This window comes from Sus scrofa, chromosome 1 (assembly GCF_054392235.1).
Source record: "Sus scrofa isolate SSC_HxYL_T2T_F1_AM1 chromosome 1, Sscrofa_HxYL_maternal_Yorkshire_Landrace_v2.0, whole genome shotgun sequence".
Lineage (NCBI taxonomy): Eukaryota > Metazoa > Chordata > Mammalia > Artiodactyla > Suidae > Sus > Sus scrofa.
The window spans coordinates 149,203,652-149,225,249 of record NC_139383.1 but is presented as its reverse complement, the minus strand read 5'-3'; the positions used below and the strand labels follow the sequence as shown (position 1 = coordinate 149,225,249).

The 21,598-nt window shown below is 39.4% G+C and overlaps 1 protein-coding gene and 1 long non-coding RNA gene across 3 annotated transcripts in view; both read left to right on the top strand.

The window, feature by feature from the left end:
* GABRG3 (gamma-aminobutyric acid type A receptor subunit gamma3) overlaps nucleotides 1–21,598 on the top strand; it is a 612,638-nt gene that overhangs the window by 543,902 nt on the left and 47,138 nt on the right. For both annotated transcript variants that reach the window (XM_084976193.1, XM_021098602.2), the window contains exon 6: nucleotides 18,873–19,010. In XM_084976193.1, coding sequence (XP_084832319.1) covers nucleotides 18,873–19,010 — 138 coding nt within the window. The remainder of the gene's footprint in view (nucleotides 1–18,872; nucleotides 19,011–21,598) is intronic.
* On the top strand, nucleotides 848–7,041 carry LOC146406429 (uncharacterized). Its single transcript, XR_014832083.1, has 2 exons — nucleotides 848–4,419; nucleotides 4,482–7,041. It is a non-coding gene; the product is annotated as an uncharacterized LOC146406429 (long non-coding RNA).

Genomic DNA, 21,598 nt, shown 5'->3' with positions numbered 1-21,598 from the left:
ACAACAGTAGAAAAAATTTGACAGCTACCTCTATGTGACAAGTGAGGAAAGTCTGGGGAAGGAGAGAGCCCAGCTCAGCAAAAGACATTTTTATCACTTTATCCCATTCGGACCAAGCCATCCTACAGAGCTCTAATAGCAAAGTTTAATCCATTTAAAAAAATTAAATTTTGAAAAGTTAAGATAGTAAACCACATAAAAATAGAAAAATGTAGAAATGTTTCTATTTCTTGCTTTTAGATAAGGAAGAAAATAGTAATTTTAGATAAGGAAGAAAATAATGGTTATTCAGAGACACCTAGATTTTGCCCAAAGTGAATAAGACAGTCTGGCTTAAAATAGTAAAAAACAAGATGAGACCTATTTAATTGTTCGTCTGGGCTCCCTACTTTAGGAAAATGTGTTCATTTATGTGAGCTGTACCAGAAAACATCCCCCAGCATGGTGTCGCATGGGTTATGAAAATGGGGGTTGATTCTGAGAATATGTAACACCTGCGTGGAGTCTCTTGCTATAACCATCAAGTCAAGTTGAAGTTTGTGTGAAGTTCAATTTGAAAGAGTGGAATGTCCTCAAAGGCTTGCCAGGCTCTGTCAAGTGGAAAGCGAGATGATCTCCTGAGGTGTTTGCAGGTGCTGGTGACTTTGACTTTGTACTTTTTCTGTATCTGCACATATAATCTTTTAAAATTCTCAAAACGTTTGAAACCTGATTTGAAAAATCATCCTGCTGTCAGGCATTTTTTCCCTGGAGATAGCCTGAACAGAGATATCTGGTTCATAAATGGAGATTCTGTAAAATCCTGCCTACTCTATGAGAAGCTATATTCTGGCAGACATACACATTTGGGGGTGGATTTTCATAGGCTTGACAAAAAAACGTATCTTTTGCAACTTCCTCTCCTGCTGTCATTCTTTTAATTTTTAATTCCCTGCATATGCTACCTCAAAATATGAAAATGCATAAATTATTCATATACCCCAGAGTAGAAACATAGACATTTAATCTTATCGGTAACCTTTGAAATTTCACAAAATCTTTCAAACCGTTTTAGATGCATGATGGCAACAATCTTACTCTTTTTTTTTTCCTGCAACTGTGTACTCTTTGACCAAAACCTCCCTCATTTCCCCCACCCAACCAACCCCAAGGACAACCGTCCTACTCTCCACTTTTATGAGTTTGACTTTTTTTTTTTTAATTCTACGTATAAGTATTTGTCTTTCTCGTTTTATTTCACATAGTATAATGCCTTCCAGATTCATTCTCACAAATGGCAAGATTTCCTTCTTTCTCATAGCTGAGAAATAATACTCCAGTGTGTGTGTGTCTCTCATATATTTTTTGAAAAAATCTAGGAGGTCCCCTATGGCTCAGTGGGCTCCATGAGGATGCAGGTTCGATCCCTGGCCCTAAGGATCTGGCATTACCACAGGCTACAGCATCTGTCACAGAGACGGCTTGGATCCAGTGGCCATGGTGTGGGCCTCAGCTGTAGTTCCGATTAGACCCCTAGTCCAGAAACTTCCATGTGCCACAATTGCAGCCCTAAAAAGCAATCTATTCATCCATCAATAGACACTGAGGTTTTTGGCATATCTTGGCTATTGTGAATAATATTGCAGTGAACATGGATATGCAGCTATCTCTTCAAGATCCTGGTTTCATTTCCATTAAACACATACCCAGAAGTGAGATGACTGGGCCATATGGTAGATCTATTTTTACTTTTTTGAGGAACCTCCATACTGTTTTGCATAGTAGCCACATCAACCAGCATTCCCAGTAAAAGTGTACAAGGGTTCCCTTTCTTCCAAATCCTCACCAACCCTTGTTCTCTCTTGTTTTCTTATCCATAGCTATTCTCACAGGTATGATGCAATATCTTATTGTGGTTTTGACTTGCATTTTCCTGACGATTACTTCTGTAGAACCGTTTTTCACGTACCTGTTGGTTATTTGGAATTTTTCTTTTAAGAAACATCAATCTTATTCTCAGCCTTCCCTACTTCTGCATCCCTGTTTGCTTCAATACTACCTTCTCCTACACGGGGCCATCTGTTTCTTGGATATGTTTATGTCCTTTCCTCTGTGGTCCTATCTTAAGGCTCAAGAGTTCTTCAGTTTATTTCAAAGTCTGTATTGCAAGGGAAAGGTCCACAGAGGTCACAGCCATGTTGAGCAAGCTCATGCAGAAGTGAGAGAGAAGAAATCTTGCACAGGGTCAATGTGAGGAGGTAGCTCTGTTTATACAACTCCCGTGCGTCTATCTTAAAGATGAGCTTGTGGGGTGTGCCTCTGATGTTTTCGCAAGAATGACACACCACTTCCTTGAGCACTTTGGGAAGATTAAGCATGTGTGCGATGACATGGACATAAATAGATCCTGTGATCTGTCCCTGTGCCTGCACAGAAATGGGAGAAATACCAGGCTGCAGCATAAGCACATGCATTACCTGGATTTTTTTCAGGGTGTTCCTGGGGATGTTTATACCAAGCATTTAGAGACAGAAAAGTTGAGTAATAGATTTCTAATAGCCTTGCTTTTAAATTGAAGAATTTTGTGGCGGGGCCATTGGTCACATCAGTGATGTTAGTGTTAATATTTCTCAAGCAGAGGGAACGATGTGACCCCAAGGGCACAATTCTCCTGATGGCTCAGTCAGGCTGCCACTGTGCAAACACAGAAGTATGAAACCCACACCTCATACTCTGTTGCTTATCTACCAGGAACACAGACCATGGTGGCAAAGGGGCTGTTGTATGACAATCTGTATCGCATTCCTTCATTTGTGTGAGTCAGTCATCAGCAAACCATCTTTGTTAACATTTGGAAGCATGCATTTTTTTTTTTTTTTTTGCCTCTTGCAAAGTGACTTTTATATCAACAAATACATATGTTGAGGAAGTAGGAAATTGCAAGAAGTAACTCCTTCAGGAAGCAGTAATGGGTCCACCCAGTTTTATACTAAATCCCACGTAAACCGGAATACCTGCAGTGTTACATGGTCATCATTCATCTTTTCTTTCTCCCTTCAGGCAGCAAGCTCTAAGTGCCTTCTTTAACTTCAGTAAACATAAGCACTGTTCCCATTTACGGCAGCATCTTAATGTAGCTCAGTAACCATTTTCCATTATCACTTTAATAATGCTCTGCCTGAGGCCTGAAGCTGTCTAAAGAGAATTTGCTTTTCAAGGGAGCCTTTCTCTCTTGCCAGAATCTTAAATTTTAGAGGTCTTGTAAGGTGATAAACTGCTAATATTCCTGCTTCTCACCATTATCTGGGCTGATGGAATGTGGGAGTCTGAGGAAGTAAATCAGTGTAAGTAGCCACAGAACATTCTTTTGTGTATATGTGTGGTGTATACATGAAAGTGTGTAACTGTAGGGTGTGTGGCGGGGATTATGGATGTGTGGTACACCTATGAGAGTGTGCAGTGTGTGTGTGTGTGTGTGTGTGTGTGTGTGTGTGTGGTGTGTGTGTGAACCTAATCTGAAGGTGCTATGTATCCTGATTCCAGATAATTGAACAGAGCTTCCAGGCTCTGGGCCTCTCTCTTGGGACATTATTAGGTACAGCCTGGAAGAGGAGGCAGAGGAAGGGCTGGTGACAAGGTACTTTTTCCTCTATCATTAACTTCCAGAAAAGTTCAGAGATTATTCCCAAATCCCCACTTCAGGGTCCTTCCTTCTTAACACCCCACTGCATCTCAATCTCTGTCTATATTAGGCAGGATTCTCCAGGGAAACAGAGCCAACTGAATAAAAAGGAGATTTATTCTAGAAATTGGCTCATATGATGAGGGAGTCTGGAAAGCCCTACTCTGTGCCATCTGTAAGTTGAAGACCCAGGAAAACTGGCGTAATTCAGCCTGAATCTGAAGGCCTGAGAACCAGATAAGCTGATAATGCATATCCCAGGCCAAGGGCAAGAGAAGATGAGAGGATATGTCCCAGCTCATGCAATGAGGAAGGAATAAAAGAAGCAAGTTCCTCCTTCCTCTGATTTTTTTTTTTTATTCTATTCAGGCCCTTAAGGGATTGGATGTTGCCTACGGCCATTAGGCAAGGCAATCTTCTTTACTGAGTCCACTGACTCAAATTCTAATCTCATCAGAAAACATCCTCACAGAAATACCCAGCAATACTGTTTTACCAACTAGCTGGGCATTCTTTAGCCCCGTCAACTTGACACATAAAATTAAGCATCATGAATCTTCCTCTTGATAAACCTGACACTGATACATATCACCTTCAACCATACTTAATCTCCAAAAAAAGACAATAACAAGGTCATAATTCTGCCTAACATGATAAAACCGTCCTGGGCACAACTGAACAAGCATGTTACGAATACAAATAACCATCCTGTGAACAAATGAAAAACACACTAACCTGGGAGTTCCCACTGTGGTGCAGTGGGTTAAGGATCTGGCATCACCTCTGTGACAGTGTGGGTTGGATCCCTGGCCTGGTGCAGAGGGTTAAGGATCTGGCATTGCTGCAGTGGTGGTGTAGGTTGCAGCTGCAGCTCAGTTTCATTTCCTGGCCCAGGAACTTCTGTATGCCATGGGTACAGCCCAAAAAGAAGCACACTAAGTCCTTCCTTCAGAAAGGAAATAAAGTCCTTGAGTGGTGATTACTCTTCTCCCTTGATATCTTGTAACTTAAATACTACAATGTAAAGTTAATAATACTTAAATACTATAATATAAAGTCAATGTGTCTTATGTTACATAAGGGAATAAAAGAAGAAAAAATATTTGCTTTACACACAAAAAAATATATTCAGAATAAGAAGAAATACTCATGACAGTTATAGTCCTCATGTCTGTAACTATATTCATAACTGGTATTTATAACTACCCTCTTGCATTACGTAGTCCATAGTCCCTTTGCCTTCAGCAAGTACCTAAGCTGGTTATGGTTCTTTAGCTGGTGGGGTGATACAAAGCTTCTTTCCCGAGTGTCTGGGTCATTAGTAGCCCTGCGCAAGTTGGATTGTTATAATTTTCCATTGACCTCACCCACAGCACATAATTTTACTGAGATGTCCTAAAGGACCCAGTATATTCTTGTATTCTACCACATTCTTCTTTAACTCCACTGTGGAGTGGTCTCACCTGATTTCTCCCATAGCAGTTAGAATCAGTTACTCCAGCCACTACAGTAATTCCTGTCCTTGCCTGTTGATTCAGAAGCATGAAGAACCCAAAGTGTCTGGGTGACTGTCTAAACCTCCAGTTCCATGGAATCATATGTGTCTCCTTGTAGAAGCTAAGTTCTGGAGGCCTGCAGAGCATAAATTCATGAGAACAAGAAGCAAACATTTTGCTAGTGGGTCATGACAGATGGTAATTATTGGTGCCACTCCCATCCCCATCCCTTAATTCCTGAAGCTGAAAATCCTATCAGAGAAACAGCACCATTTATTGGAAGATGATGCAAAGCATATGCAACCTCCCAAAGGACCTTACCTTAACCCTGAAAAGTATTGCCACCCGGCAGGCACTGCACCTGAGTCTTCAAAAGGTCATTCCATCATCTGTCAAGCCAGTGGAATATGGGAAGACCAGTGAATTCCAAGAGCCTGGTGGTTTGTCACACTTCTTTTGCCGGCACCTGCCAGATGTGGGCCTGAGCCACCCAAAGTGTCTAAATGACCAAGGCACCATCCTCAGGACCAATGCATGCTGATCATGGCCAGTCCACTGGAAGGCAGCTTTTAGGAGAAGTGTCTCCCACGTTCTTCAGATGCAGCTACATGGCTGTGAATCACACTGACATTCAAGCTGCTTATCTTCATTACAATTTGAAGGAAATCACAGGGCCATTTAATAAGAGCACTTTTTGACAGTGACTTGTATTTACCTAGCTAGTTCTCACTCTGATTGAAGTGGTTGAGGTTGTTTAATTTAATACAGCTTTGGTTACTGGGAAGGCAATCCTCTGTCCCTGAAATTGTAGCTCATTCACATGCTTATTGAGTCTTGGGAGGTGTTCCACAGCAGTCTCCTGATTTGAGGAAATGCAAGCTCCCTCTCACTATCTGGCTGAGAAGCAATCAACATCAGAGATCAGGTGGCAATAAAGTGTGCCTCTCAGGGGAGTCTGTGTGAACTCAGCAGTCCTCACTTTTTTCTTACCAAAAGGAAAATAATTCAAGCTTATTTCCCAGAAGTTATTTCTTTTTCTTTCTCCCATCCTTTACCCGCCACCTCTGACAACCACCAATCTGTTCTCTGGATCTATGAGCTTGGTTTGGTTTGGTTTTGTATAAAAGAAATCAGATGGTATCGCTCTTTCTCAGAGCTTATTTCTGTGTGAGCTAAATGGATGCAAATGGTTGCATGTAATCTACAACAGAGGATGTGCTAATGAGTGTCTAGGGTACCCGCAGTCTTTTAGAGGAGCTCTTGGCTCATGTGACACTCAGACATGGGAGGGAGGCTCTCCAGGAAGGAAGCCTCCCTCTAGGGCCTTGTTCTCTTGGACTCTCCACATGTTTTAGCCCCTTTCCTCTGGCCCCAGCACTCATAACCATCCTCTCCACACTCTCCTTCCTAGAGTCAACCCATGTCCTTTCCTGTAATACTTTTCTACCTTCTGTACAGTTTCTCAAACATGCATCCTCTACGAGGCACACATTCTTGAATCTCAGAAGCTATTGCTTCTTACTCTCTGTCTCAACAACTTTTGGCCCTAATGCAGGATGGCCATTGAAAATGCGTCAATGTGAAAATACCAAAGAGGACTATTCTCTTTCAGAAAATGCTGTTCTCTGAGTGAGACAAAGATGCCTTCAGAGCCAGTCCCCACACAGTAGCGATTGTTCTCCTTCTGCCCCAGTCTCACGTCCTTGTATCTGCTCTGCGTCCCTGGAACATCAGTATAAGCCCATGTGACCTGTGAGACAAGGACAGCCTGTGCCCCCCATGTAACACAGATGACAGTGTGGCAGTTTTCCAAAAATGGATGGGGAAACCCCTGCCAAAAGTGTTGTCAAACAAAAGATGTCATCCTCCAAAAAAAAAAACAAACTAGAAAACAAATTACAATTAGCATAATAAAATTCTAACAATCAAGGCAATGATTTGAACATTGCTCTCTGCAAAGTCCTTTGCAATTTCATGGAAGCTAGAATTAAATTTCTCAGACTCATATGCATTTTCTTTTTTCAGAGCTTTTCTCTCTCATTTTCTGCTAGTAAGTGTAATTTTTTGGTTATTATCAAAGAGTGACACTTGAATGTTTTTGCATTTGTTTCTAATTGGTTGTTCCTGAAGTGTGGGAAGTGAGAGAAATGTGATCATGGCTGGCTGAATCACAGGGAGTCCAGACATCTCTGAATTAAGGTCCATTCTGTGGAATTAGCCAGGCACTCTTATTATAATTACTCAGAGACCATATCTCTGAAGTCAAAGCTGCATCCAAGATTTGAGCTTATTAACTAAACATCAACTTTTGAACAAATCTAGGTATTAAAATAAATGCTGGATAAATTTGAGTATTAAAATAGTATTGGATACATCTACATATTTTAAGAGTATTGGATAAGTTTAGGTATTATGATAATCAGAAAAGTCTTAAATATATCACCATTGCTAATATTTTGCCCACAGTTTCCTCAAATAGAAATATTTCATTTTATTATTTTTAGTTTCTAGTTTTTCATTTTATACTCTTAAGCAGACACAGAGCAAAACAGTATTCTAGGTGACTTTTTGGTGATGTTACATACTGCAGTAACTTTAAAAGTCATCCTATCCACCTCATGGTACCCACATCCTTGCTCAATGTTAAGCCAGGGGGAGCACATACGTCGATTTTTGCTTAAACATACATACACACACATGTACGTGCACTTTATGTGTTTTCTAACATACTCATATTCAGTGCGTGATTCTAGATCTTGCACTTTAAACAGGGCTGTGGGCACCCTTCCAAAGCAGTAAACTGTCTTTCTTCATTCTTTTTCATGGCTATGTAGTAATCAAGAATATGGATGGAGCATAATTTCTTCTACCACTCAAGTTTAAAAACAGCATGGCAATAAGTATTTTTGGGTGCCTGTGTCACTTTTATTTTATTACTGTTTTTATTCTTTTTTGCTGGCACTGTATTTCTGTCAAATAAATTCACAAGTCGAAATTTATGAATATTTATTACTTTAGCAGATAGAGCCACATTTCATTCCATAATTTAACATTAATTTATTTTTCCCCACTTTTGTCAACACTCAATGTTATGATACATGTTTTAGTAAGTTGCTTTTATATATATGTACTCACACATGTACCCATACATACACGTGTGTGTGCGTATGTGTGTGTGTGTGTAAATCCTATCTCATGAGAATTGTAACTCTAATTTTTTTTAATTTCCCAGATCCTTGGGTTAATCTGACCCTCTGCTGCCATGTCTGCTGACCAGTTGCTGCTGCCCTATCCATTTCTTCTAATTCTCCCCCTCCCCTAATCTGTCCTTGCCCTGCTGTCTTTGCTGTTCTTTTTGAAACACATCAAACCTTCCCTGCTCACATTCTTTTTTTCTTCTTTCTTTCCTTTTTGGCTGCCCCGCGGCTTATGGAGTTCCTGGGCAAGGGATCAGATCCAAGCAGTAGTTGTGACCTAAGCTGCAACTGCAGCAATACCAGATCTTTAACCCACTGTACTAGGCTGGGAATCGAACCAGGCTGTGAGGATGTTTTCAAAAAACACTAAGAATTATTAAAAGAAGATACTAAATGCCAGACATAAAGCAATTCTCAGGGATGTTATCATTGCTTCAGTGAATTATATGACTGAAATAAAAATAAAAAACATCATGAATGTTGGATAAGTCAATACTATCATTATTTTCAGATGATATGATCATATATCTCAAAAAAAAAGGATACATTTTGACAGTATTGATTCTTCCAACATAAAAGCATGGTATATCTTTCCATCTATGTCATCTTCGATTTCTTTCGTCAGTTTCTTATACTTGTCAGAGTACAGGTCTTCTGCCTCTTTAGATAGGTTTATTCCCAGGTATTTTATTCTTTTTGATGTGAGAGTAAATGGGATGGTTTCCCTAATTTCTCTTTCTGATCTTTCATTGTTAGTGTATAGAAATGCAGTCTAGGAATTCCACTGTGGCTCAGTGGGTTAAGAACCAAACTAGTATCCATGAGGGTGCAGGTTTGATCCCTGGCCTCACTCAGTGGGTTAAGGATCCAGTATTGCTGCAAGCTGCAGTGTAGGTTGCAGATGCAGCTCAGATCTGGCATTGCTGTGGCTGTGGTATAGGCCAGTGGCTACAGCTCTGATTCAATCCCTAGCCTGGGAACTTTTATATGCCATGGGTATGGCCCTAAAAAGACCAAAAATAAATAAATAAATAAATGAGTAAAAAGAAAGGAAGGCAGACAGACAGAAAGAAAGAAAAAAATGCAGTCTATTTCTGTGTATTAATTTTGTATCCTAACTTTACCAAATTCGGTGATAAGCGCAAACAGTTTTCTGATTGTGTCTCTAGGATTTTCTAGGTATAGTGTCATGGCAAACAGTGATAGTTTTACTTCTTCTTTTCCAATTTGGATTCCTTTTATTTCTTTTTCTTCTTTTATTGGTATATCTTTCCATCTGTGTCATCTTTGATTTCTTTCATCAGTGTCTTATAGTTGTCTTATAGTCATATAGTTAATTGCCTTTACTACCCAAGGCAATCTACATATTCAATGCAATTCCTATCAAATTACCAATGACATTCTTCACAGAACTAGAACAAAATATTTTAAAATTTGTATGGAAACACAAAAGACCCTGAATAGCCAAAACGATATGTAGAAAAAAAAAAAAAAGAACCAGAGAAATCAGACTCCCTGACCTCAGACTATACTACAAAGCTACAGTCATCAAAATGGTATGTTACTGGCACAAAAACAGAAATATGGATCAGTGGAACAGGATAGAAAGCCTAGAAGTAAACCCAAGCACCTGTGGTCAACTAATCTATGATAAAGGAGGAAAGAACATATAATGGAAGAAAGATAGGCTCTTCAGTAAATGGCACTGGGAAAACTGGACAGTTACATGTAAAAGAGAAATTAGAACATTCTCTAACACCAGACACAAAAATAAACTCAAAATAGATTAAAAACCTAAATGTAAGGCCAGATACCATAAAACTCCTAGGGGAAAATATAGGCAGAATGTTCTTTGACATAAATTATAGCAACATCTTATCTGATCCACCTCCTAGAATAATGAAAATAAAAACAAAAATAAACCAATGGCACCTATTTAAACTCAAAAGCTTTTGCACAGCAAAGGAAACCATTTAAAAAACAAAAAGACAAACCACAGAATGGGAGAAAATCTTTTCAAACAATGCAACCAAAAGAGCCTAATCTTCAAAATATACAAACAGTTCATACTACTCAACAACAACAACAAAAACAACCCAGTCAAAAAATAGTCAGAAGACATAAATAGACATTTCTACAAAGAAGACATATGGATGGCCAGTAGGCACATGAAAAGATACTTAGAGAAATGCAAATCAAAACTACAATGAGGTACTACCTCTTACTGGTCAGAATGGCCATCATTAACAAGTCAACAAATAACAAACGCTGGAGAGGGTGTGGAGAAAAGGGAACTAACCTTCACTGCTGGTGAGAATCTAAATTGGTACAACTACTATGGAAAACAGTATGGCGTTTCCTCAGAAAACTGAATATGGAATTGCCATATGATCCAGCAATCCCACTCCTGGGCATATATTCAGACAAAACGACAATTCAAAGAGATGTATGCACCCTTATGCTCATTGCAGCACAATTCACAATAGCCAAGACAGGGAAACAACCTAAATGTCCATCAACAGATGAATGGATGAAGAGGAAGTGGTACGTATATACAATGGAATACTATGCAGCCATAAAAATGAAATAATGCCATTTGTAGCATCACGGATGGAACTAGAGATCCTCATACTAAGTGAAGAATGATAAATACCATATGATGTCACTTATATATGGAATCTAAAATATGGCATGAATGATCCTAGCTACAAAACGGAAACAGATCATGAACATGGAGAGCAGACTTGTCACTGCCAAGAGGGAGGAGGAGGAAATGGAATGGAGGAGGAGTTTGGGGTTGGTAGATGCAAACTATTATATTTAGAATGGATAAGCAATGAGGTCCTACTGCATAGCACCAGTAACTATATACAATCTCCTGGGGTAGAACATGATGGAAGACAGTATAAGAAAATAAATATATTATATATATATAATATGTGTGTGTGTGTGTGTGTATATATGACTGGGTTACTATGCTATATAGCAGAAATTGACACAACACTACCAAGCAACCATACCCTAATAGAAAATGAGTGCACACAATGAATAATTTCCTGGGAAATGTGCAGGAAATGGTTAAAATTAATGAGTTTTGAATGGACTTAACACAAAATAAATATATAAGGTTTAATGGGTATTATTTGTCTTATCAATACCTATATAAATATATAAATAAAATAAATATTAAAAATGAACACCTCTTTATGTTAGACAAAATATAATTAAAGCAAAAGCAAACTTACTCATTCTAGGAACTTTTTTTTTTTCTCTTTAGGGCCACACCTGTGGCATATGAAAGTTCCCAAGCTAGGGGTCGAACTGGAGTTGCAGCTTCCAACCTAGGCCACAGCCACAGCAACTCGGGATCAGAGCCACATCTGTGACCTACACCACAGCTCACAGTAATGCCAGATCCTTAACCCTCTAAGTGAGGCCAGGGATCAAACCTGCATCTTCATGGATATTAGTTGGGTTTGTTACTGCTGACCCAAAACAGGAACTCCTAGGAACAATTTTTATGATTAAAGTGACTCTATATGAAAAAAAAATTATTAAAATTCTATTGAAGAGCTTCAGTCTTTTAAGATAGACAAATATTCCTGCAAAGATATCAGCCCTTCCACAAGGAATTTGATAATTAAGATATTTCGATCAGAATTCAAGTGGTGTGGAGTTCCAATATAATTATTTGTGTTAATTGCCGCTGTAACTGATGAATGGACCTTAATTTTAACAAGCCAGAGGCAGATTCCTGGGAAGTAAAGGCTTCTTCAAAGCCCCTTGAAGGGGTCCTGGGAAATGTGCAAAAGTGAGGTATTTAAACTCTCTGACCCTGCTTGCCCCTTTCCACTCTCCCCCCTGAGCACTTTGGAAGAGTGATGAGCATGGTGTTGGCCATGTTTATGACACAGCCAGGTAAGTTGACAGGGGTCAGAGTTGTTTGCACTCCACAGCTGTGCACTCTCCCTTAGATATGTTGCTGAATCCAGCATAGCTCCTGAAACTTCTCCTTGAGGCTGCAGGGGCAGCTTTGCACTTTAAAAGCTTTGTGCAGGAGCAGGGGGATGAGGTGAATGGTCAGGATGATTGCTGACTGCTCCGTTAAGATTGATGAAAAGCTAGGTGTTCATTCCATCTCTCAAACTTCTGTCTAATCCACATCCACAGACCCTGCCCCTTCCCATAAGGAGGACTTGAGATTGTGTCTTTATCTACATCACACATATGCAGCTGGATATCTGTATGTGAGAAAGGGGGCAGGTTGTTCCCAAGTAGCTTTTGAGGTTACCAGCACTCTGTATTTTTATGGTAATCCAGAATTTTAAAAAATAACCACTTTGGAGTTCCCACTGTGGCTCAGCAGAAATGAATCTGACTAGTATCCATGAGGACTCAGTTTCAATCCCTGACCTTGCTCAGTTGGTTAAGGATCCCGGGTTGCCATGATCTGTGGTGTAGATCACAGATGCAGCTCGTATCCCAAGTTGCTGTGGCTCTGGCGTAGACCAGCAGCCTCAGCTCTGATTCGACCCCTAGCCTGGGAACCTACATATGCCACAGGTGTGCCCCCACCAAAAAAAAAGACAACAACAACAAAAAACCTTTGTTGAGCTATATTTCACATACCATAAAATTCATCAATTTAAATGTACGTCTTAGGAGTTCTCCCTGTGGCTCAGTGGTAACGAACACGACTAGTATGCATGAGGATGTAGGTTTGATCCCTGGCCTCAGTGGGTTAAGGGTCTGACATTGCCCTGAGCTGTGGTGTAGGTAGTAGTCACGGTTTGGATCCCACGTTGCTGTGGCTATGGCGTAGGCTGGCAGCTGCAGCTCTGATTTGTCCCCTAGCCTGGGGACTTTATATGCCATGAGTGTGACCCTAAAAAGGCCAAAAAAAAAAATGCATTACAGCAGTGTTTAGTATATTCACAGAATTGCACAACTGTCATCACTACCTAATTTTATAACTTTTTCCACACCCCAAAATGAAACTCTGTATCCATTAAGCAATCATTCCCTATTCCCACTACCGCCATCCTAGTCTTAGGCAACCTCCAGATTTGCCTGTTTGTGACATTTCATATAGATGAAATCATACAATACATGGTTTTGTTTGGCCCTTTATCAAGTGGTACATGTTGAGTTGTCTCCACTTTTTGGCTATGATGACTATGGCTGCTAGGAACATAAGTGTTCAGGTTTGAGAGTGAAAATATATTTCCCTTTCTCTTGGATATATTCCTTGGAGAAGCATATATGTTTAACATTTTGGAGAACTGCCAAACTACTTTCCAAAAATGGCTTTCCTATTTTATATTCTCACCAACAGTGTGTGAGGGTATTCTCCATATCCTCTCAACATCTATTATTTTTCTTTTTTTAAAGTTTAACCATCCTAGTGGGTATGAAATTATATCTCGTTTCAGTTTTGATTTGTATGTCCCTAATAACTAGTGATGTTATGCTTCTTTTCCTGTGCTTACTAGCCATATGTACCATATGTTCTTTAAAAAAAGTTTATTCAGATCCTTTGCCTATTTTTTAATTGGATGACGTGTCTTTTTATCACTGAAGTATGAAAGTCCTTGTATATTCTGAGCAAAAGTCTTTTATTAGATTCTTTATTTGTGAATATTCTCTGTGCCAACACTCTTTTAAATTTTCATTTTAAAAATTTAAAAATCTTTTTGGTTATTCCATTGTACAAAGCTTACGATTTCAAATTTATCAATGGGTCATTCTCACAAATAACTTAATTTTTATAACTAGTGAGGAGGTAGAGCCTTAGAAGACTTAGGAAGCCATGTGTCCCCACAGCATATGTGTGTCCCCCCCAGACTGCAGCAAGCAAGGGTCATCAGAGGACATTGTCTCCTTCATTTGGTGGCTGATGTGCCAGGCTCACGTTGCCACATTAACCCCTTCCAGCCTCAACTGGAATCAGGTCAATGACACTCTTCTTAGAATTACTAAAAAGAATAAGATGTAATCACATCTAGGTGTTATGAAACACTGAAAAGCAGTGCAAAAATAAACATAACTCAGAGGGGCCTGATTTGACTTTACCTCCCAGCCAATCTCACTGCTGTCTCCCAAGGAAAAGCACAACTTAAAAACTTCTACCTTATGCCAACTGATGCCCTACAGTCCAACATCCATCCCACGGACATACTTTGTTACACAAAATTTAGTTAGTTATCCACATGTACAAGCTAAGGGATTTTATGAGCTCCTGTTGTTGGCTCAGTGGGTCAAGAACCCACATAGCGGAGTTCCCGTCGTGGCGCAGTGGTTAACGAATCTGACTAGGAACCATGAGGTTGCGGGTTCGGTCCCTGCCCTTGCTCAGTGGGTTAACGATCCGGCGTTGCCATGAGCTGTGGTGTAGGTTGCAGACGCGGCTCGGATCCCACGTTGCTGTGGCTCTGGCGTAGGCCGGTGGCTACAGCTCTGATTCAACCCCTAGCCTGGGAACCTCCACATGCCGCAGGAGCGGCCCAAGAAATAGCAACAATAACAACAACAACAAAAGACAAAAAAAATAAAAAAACTAAGAAAAAAAAAAAAAAAGAAAAAAAGAACCCACATAGCTTCGGTGAGGATGCAGGTCCAGTATCTGGCCTCGCTCAGTGGGTTAAAGCTCTGGTATTGCCACGAGCAGCTGCAGCATAAGTCGCAGATGCAGCTCAGATCTGGTATTGCCGTGGCTGTGGTGCAGGCCGGCAGCTGCAGCTCCGATTCCAGCCCTAGCCTGGGAACTTCCATATGACGCAGATGTGGCCATAAAAAATAAAGAAAAGTAAACCTAAGAGATTTAAATTTAAGAATTCCACATTTCTGCCTTTTTTGGAAAGGCCAAAATATTTGGTGACTGGGAAGATTTTCTCGGGGTAGGTGACTGCTTTGCCCTTGCCCAGACTGTATACAGTAGGCTTCAGTTGCCCTTGACCCTCTCATTCCAGTCCAACCCATGGCCTCTGTCATGATCCTTCTGTTCCTGAAGGGACTGAACTTGCAAAATACCTCTAGATGGTAGTTTTCAAACTTTGCACATCAAGTATCCTGGAAAATACATTTTCCATTCCAGAATCAGGACATACACATATGTTCTCATATGGAAAATAGCACAAAATAATGTTCCCATATGGAAAATAGCACAAAATAATATTTACAGGTACTATGTATGATATCTTCTGAAATGTTCTTTTCTACTATATCTTATTTTAAAATCCTGGACATGATCCATTACATTGATAAAGACCTAGTGTTTCAAAAACCATCCTGTCATATTTAAAAAGATAAGTTCCCAAGAGTGGCTTGTTTACTGGTTACTTGTAACTAGAAACCAGATAAAGAATGTGTTGAGACTCAACAATAACTTACAGGCTCTAATTCTAGGATACTCAAAAGCCTTATTTAATAATAAAAGCCATTGAATGCTGGACTACATGTAGTTGAGAAATCTCTGAATGAAGAATTCTAAGGAAGACTCTGATATGGTTTCTATGTGGCGAACAAAGAGTGTTGTGAACTGGCAGTATACACTACAATGTCCACTAGCTTCTACAATACCCAGTAATCCCTACAATGTCCAGTAGACTCTACAATATCTCTTAAAATCTGTGTCCTCTTACCCTGACAGTGATAAATTTGTTCTTGATGCCTGAAGCTGTTCCCAAGCTCTGGGGCACTTGTGTGACATTTGAATTGGGAAAACCGTGTCACTCATAGCTTCTGGAAAAATTATTGTGCTTGAATACAGGAACAACTGCAGACAAAAAATTGACCACCAAAGCAGGATTTTTTTCTTTCATAGAAACAAAACGACATTTGAAAACAGCTTCATATTATGGCTTTTAAATCAATGGTATCATCTTTGCCCTCTAAATGTTTCTCGAAGTAGGTCAAATGCAATGGACAGGGAGCTATCACTTAACTCTCATCATTCAAAACAATATCACTGTTCTCTAGACAAAAGGCGGGCCAGAATTTAATTCCCTAAGGCTGCTGCCTCTTAACCTATGGTATCCTAAACTGAACGTGTAGGAAGAGGAGGGACCCAGAGGGTCAGTCAGGCAAGACAGGATACTCAAAGTCCACTCAGTTGACAATGGCATAACCACCACTCAGCAAGCCTCCTTCACCCTCCGCATCTCTAACAGCCAAGGATTGGAAACCCATAAAGAAGAGCCATCCAGGTAGCCCAGCCCAAAGAGGGAAGAACTTTTCAATGCAGCATTTCAAATGAGAAATGTAATTTTATGGTGTTTGTTTGTTTTTGGTAGCACATTAAAAAACTACAGTTAACAATAACTTGGAAATTACTGTGGCCTGGAACACTGCCAAGAACTTTATATAATGTCTCAGTCAGTGTGGTTGCCCTAAAAAAGCACAAAAAAAAACCCAAATTTTCGTAACAGTGTCATTCATGGAAGTGTAAAAGTGGACTCAACCAAAATGTCTATTAGATGAAAAATAGATAAGCAAAATATGGCACATCCATACAACAGAATATTATTGAACAATAAATAGGAATGACGTATTGACGTGTGCTACTTCTGAGTGAAACTTGAACACATTTTGCTAAGGAAAGAAAGACAGTTATAAAAGCTCACATGTTGTAGGACTCCATCTACATGAAATGCCCAGAATAGGCAAACCTGTAGCCAGAAAATATATTAGTGGTTGCCTAGGACTGGTTAAAGTGTATGATGTGTACAAGGAGTGGGATTGAGGAGTGAATGCTAATAGGTCTGGGGTTATATTTTGGGGTGATGAAAATAGTCTAAAATTAGATTATGATAACAGTTGCACCACTCTGAGAATATACTAAAAACCACCGAGCTTGTATGTTAACTATGTGATTTTTTAAATCTTAATAAAGCTGTTGAACAAAACAAAGTTAAAAAGACAGAATTACAGCATAAAGTACCTTTTCTAATTTGATAGCCTAATGAGGAGACTGAGACTGTGGCTAATGCCCAACTATGATGTTTGACTACTTCAGGCTGAGGCTAAGTGCCTTGATACCAGCACTGTCAAATTAGGGGAGAGCAAGTATCTCTTCAATGCTGACAATAATTTCGCAGAGCAATCCACAATTGGAAAGCAGGAAGCACATATGTGCTCTAGTTTAGTCTTTGATGGGCAGAAAGGGAAAATAATGGAGAAAGCAGTTTGTTTGTCTTAAAAGAATTTTTTTTTTTACAAAGTCATCTATATGTTTAACTAGCAATTTTGAACCACTTTATTAATATGTGTGCATAAGTTTATGTGTGTCAGTGGAGTGCTTTGTGTGCAGTATAACTTGTCAAGATGGTGCCTACATGAGAGCTCCAGCCTCAAGTTAATGGTGTGGTCGGTCCCAAGCGCTGTTCAGAAGAGGGGATGAAGGAGTTGAAAAATATGCATTGGGCCAATCTCTGGCTTGGGCTCAGAGCCCCCATCTAAGACACCCAGCTTTGGCATGTTGCCAACACTAAGCCTGGAGCAGCAGACACACCAGAGCAATTAACAAGATGGGAAGTGGTCTCAGGAAAAGGTCAGAGTTCACTGATCAGAGCTGGAGACCAAAAGCAGAGAATGACGAAGAGTCATTCGACCTCTCAAATCCTAGAATGATTGCCTTATTGACTTTGTCTTTTCTGAAGTATTACACTAAGTGAAATAAGTCAGACAGAGAAAGACAAGTACTGAATGATAACACTTAGATGTGGAATCTAAAAAATTAACACAAACTAGTGGACATAACAGAAAAGCAGACTCATAGATATAGAGAACAAACTAGTGGTTACCAGTGGGGAGAGGGAAGGAGGGCAGTATAAGTTAGAGGTTAAGAGGTATAAACTACTATGTATAAAATAAGCTACAAGAATACATTGTACAACACAGGGAATGTAGCCAATAGTTTGGAATAACCATAAATGGAGTATAGTCTTTAAAAATTGTGAGCCACTATATTATATACCTCTTATATAATATTGTACAGCTATACTTCAGTAATAATAATAAATAAGTAAAATAAATATGTTAGAAATAATAAAAGCTATTTATAATAAGGTATAAAATTTTACAAAAGTAAATTCATCTTTCCTGAGATCTGAGTGGATTAAATTCTGGGGAAGGGCAGAAGGTCTGGCGGGTGTGGGCCAGGCAGTTAGATCCCACTGTTCATGGGCTAGTGAGATTCTGACCAGTACCTTCAGGTCAATTCTTTGAACGTCAACTACAGCCACAGCCCTGGATGGTGAAAGATATGTGCTGTGTCCACACAGACTATAGCGAGTTTTGTGGCTAGGAACACCCTCCTGATTGTGAAGATCTGCCACCGAAACCTTCTGCGTTAGGTGGCCTTTTGACCATTCCTTTTTTTTGGGGGGGGGGGTTGAGGGAAATTTAGAAAATAAATATGGCCTAAAATTTCAACTCCTATGAAGTGATCATAATTATAAGTTTGACTTTAATGTTTTATAAACCACATTTCCAAGTGTTAACATTTGTTCTGCATTTTAGATGGCTACCCCAAAGAAGAAATGATTTATAGATGGAGAAAAAATTCGGTTGAGGCAGCTGATCAGAAATCCTGGCGGCTTTATCAGTTTGACTTCATGGGCCTCAGAAACACCACAGAAATTGTGAAAACATCTGCAGGTAGGAGCATTGCCAGAATATTGGCTGCCTCTGTACACCAACAGGGAGACAGAGTTGGAGGAAACAGAAAAAGTAGCTTTAATTGCCTGGCAAAGAGGGAATACAGCAGGCCAATATCTCAAGGACTGCCTCCCCCCCTTAAAGGGGGTAGTGAGGACTCTGTCTTATGCTGTTCAAGGAGCAGGGTGTGATCAGCTCATGGACAATTTCCTGATTGGTGGGTGGTGAGGTAATTGGGAGTCAGCAGCATCCACTTTCTGGTTCCAACTGTTCTGGGATCTATATGCTTATGGGCAGCATACAGTTAACTTTTTCCACCCGGCGGGGACTTCAGCATCTGCAAAACAGCTCCAAGAACCTGGCTTAGCACATCATCTCTAGCCCTTGAGGAAGAACGAAAAGTCATTGACTTTGTTGAATGGCTAAACTATTATTATTTTGTCTTGCTTGACTGTTTTCCTTCTTCTCTGTCTTTTCTCACCTCTCTGATTATATTGATTTTTGAGTAAAGGTTTTCTATAGACAAAAAGGCAGGTAGAGGACATGAGGGGGATCCACTCTTAGAAGGCTTCTCAGAGTCCTGCTCGGTTATAGCAGTTAATGTGAAGAAGTATAGCTCTCAAAAAAAAAAAAAAAAAAAAAATTGTGATTTTTTCACCCCTGATGCCTAAGGCATACCTTTCATGTAGAATTCCTCCTGTGTGTGTTTTAACTAACTATATTCAGGCAACCGTGATTCCTAAGTGATTTTTGAGAAAAAACAGCTGATTCAAAAGTCAGTGTTTTAGTTTGGATGGAGAAAGGGTGATTAGAATTGCCTTATATTTTAAAATTGAGACTATGCATTATGTCTAGAAACCTAAGAATACTCATCACTGAGTACATTTATATAAACCAATTTCCCTAATGATGAGAGTTCTACAACTTTCCACATACACAGTGAACATCAGATATTATTGATAATTCACAAATACAAGAAGCTGGTGTGAGAGTCACAGAGCAGCAAGTGGTGAAGCCAGGACTGCAGTCCCTGCACTGAGCACACCCTTAGTCCTAAACCCGTGTATGGAGCTGCCTCTGTGCCAAAGTGGAAATATAGCCCAATGTCTTTAAAACAACTGGCCTTCCTTGGGAGAATGTGGTAGATATCCAAGTCAAAGATGGTACTCTGCCCCTTCCTCCCATCCACAGGTCTGGGAATTAAATAGAAACTAGTGAATTCATTTTCTTCTGGGCAGAAGTAATAAAAATGAGTCTGTTCCCCTGGGCTTCAGCAGTTACCAAAAATGTCCCTTAGAGCCTATAAGTGGCCGAGCTCAGGGACTGCATTATCAGATTTGCATCTCTGCTGCCTCAAATATTAAATTATACTTGTGTTTACTATACTCAATAAACATGCCTTGAGTACCCACACAAAAAAAAAAAAAAAGAAGCTGGTGTGAAATTGTGAAATATCCTTTGAGTTTTAGTTTCTATCTTCTTCCCTTCCTTTAAACTTTAAGTTCCTTTTTCAATATATTGAACATGATAATTACCCACCAATTTGATTTTATTAAGTGACCATTATATGTATAACATAGGTAGTTAGATAAAAAGAGTTGTTTCACCTATTAATGTGAACATTAATGTGTAACTTAAATGAGTATTTTGTTTTCTGGATTTTTTTGGGGGGTGGGTATTTACCAAAATAGGAATCTATGATCCACTATTTTGCAATTAGTTTTTTTTCTGACAGGGCATGGAGTATAGATTGGTTTCAAGTCAGTTTTTCTAATGTTGTTATTTGTTAATGTGAGTTTATTAGCTTTTAAAACCCATAATAATTTGGTTCATGGGAGGACTAGTTTAAGATATAAAAATTTTAATGATTTTTATTTTTTCATTATAGTTGGCTTACAGTGTTCTGTCAGTTTTCTACTGTACAGCAAACTGACCCAGTCACACATTTATAAAAATACATTCTTTTTCTCACATTATCCTCCATCACGTTCCATCACAAGTGATTAGATATAGTTCCCTGTGCTATACAGCAGGATAAGATGTAAATTGTTAATAATTGGTGGTAAATATCTTTAAAGAATAGTCTGAATTCTTGATAGAATTGTAATTACCAAGGGGTAACTGTAGTTCTCTGTTTTGGAACTACAGTTCTAATGAATGAGGGGTTGTTTCCAAGACCCTTGAAGATACCAATATCCCAAATACTCAAGCCCTTTATATAAAATGGCATTGTATTTGCATTTAACCTACTCCCATCCTCCTAGCTAAATCATCTCTGCATTGCTGATAATACCTAATACAATGTAAATGCCCTATAAATGTACATAAGTGTAAATGCTATATAGAGTTGCTATTTGAACAGTTTAAACTGCGCATTTGCACTTACCTTTGGACTTTTTCCCAGAGTAAATATAACAGTCCTACACAGTCCTGGTTGGCTGAACCCTCATATGCAGCACTTCAAATATGAAAGGACCAGGGAAAACCACATTTACTGGGGGCCGACTATAAGTTAAATGTGGTTTTTCAACTGTGAGGGGTGGGTGCCCCTAACTCTTTTTGTCCAAGGCTCAACTGTCCTTTCTTAC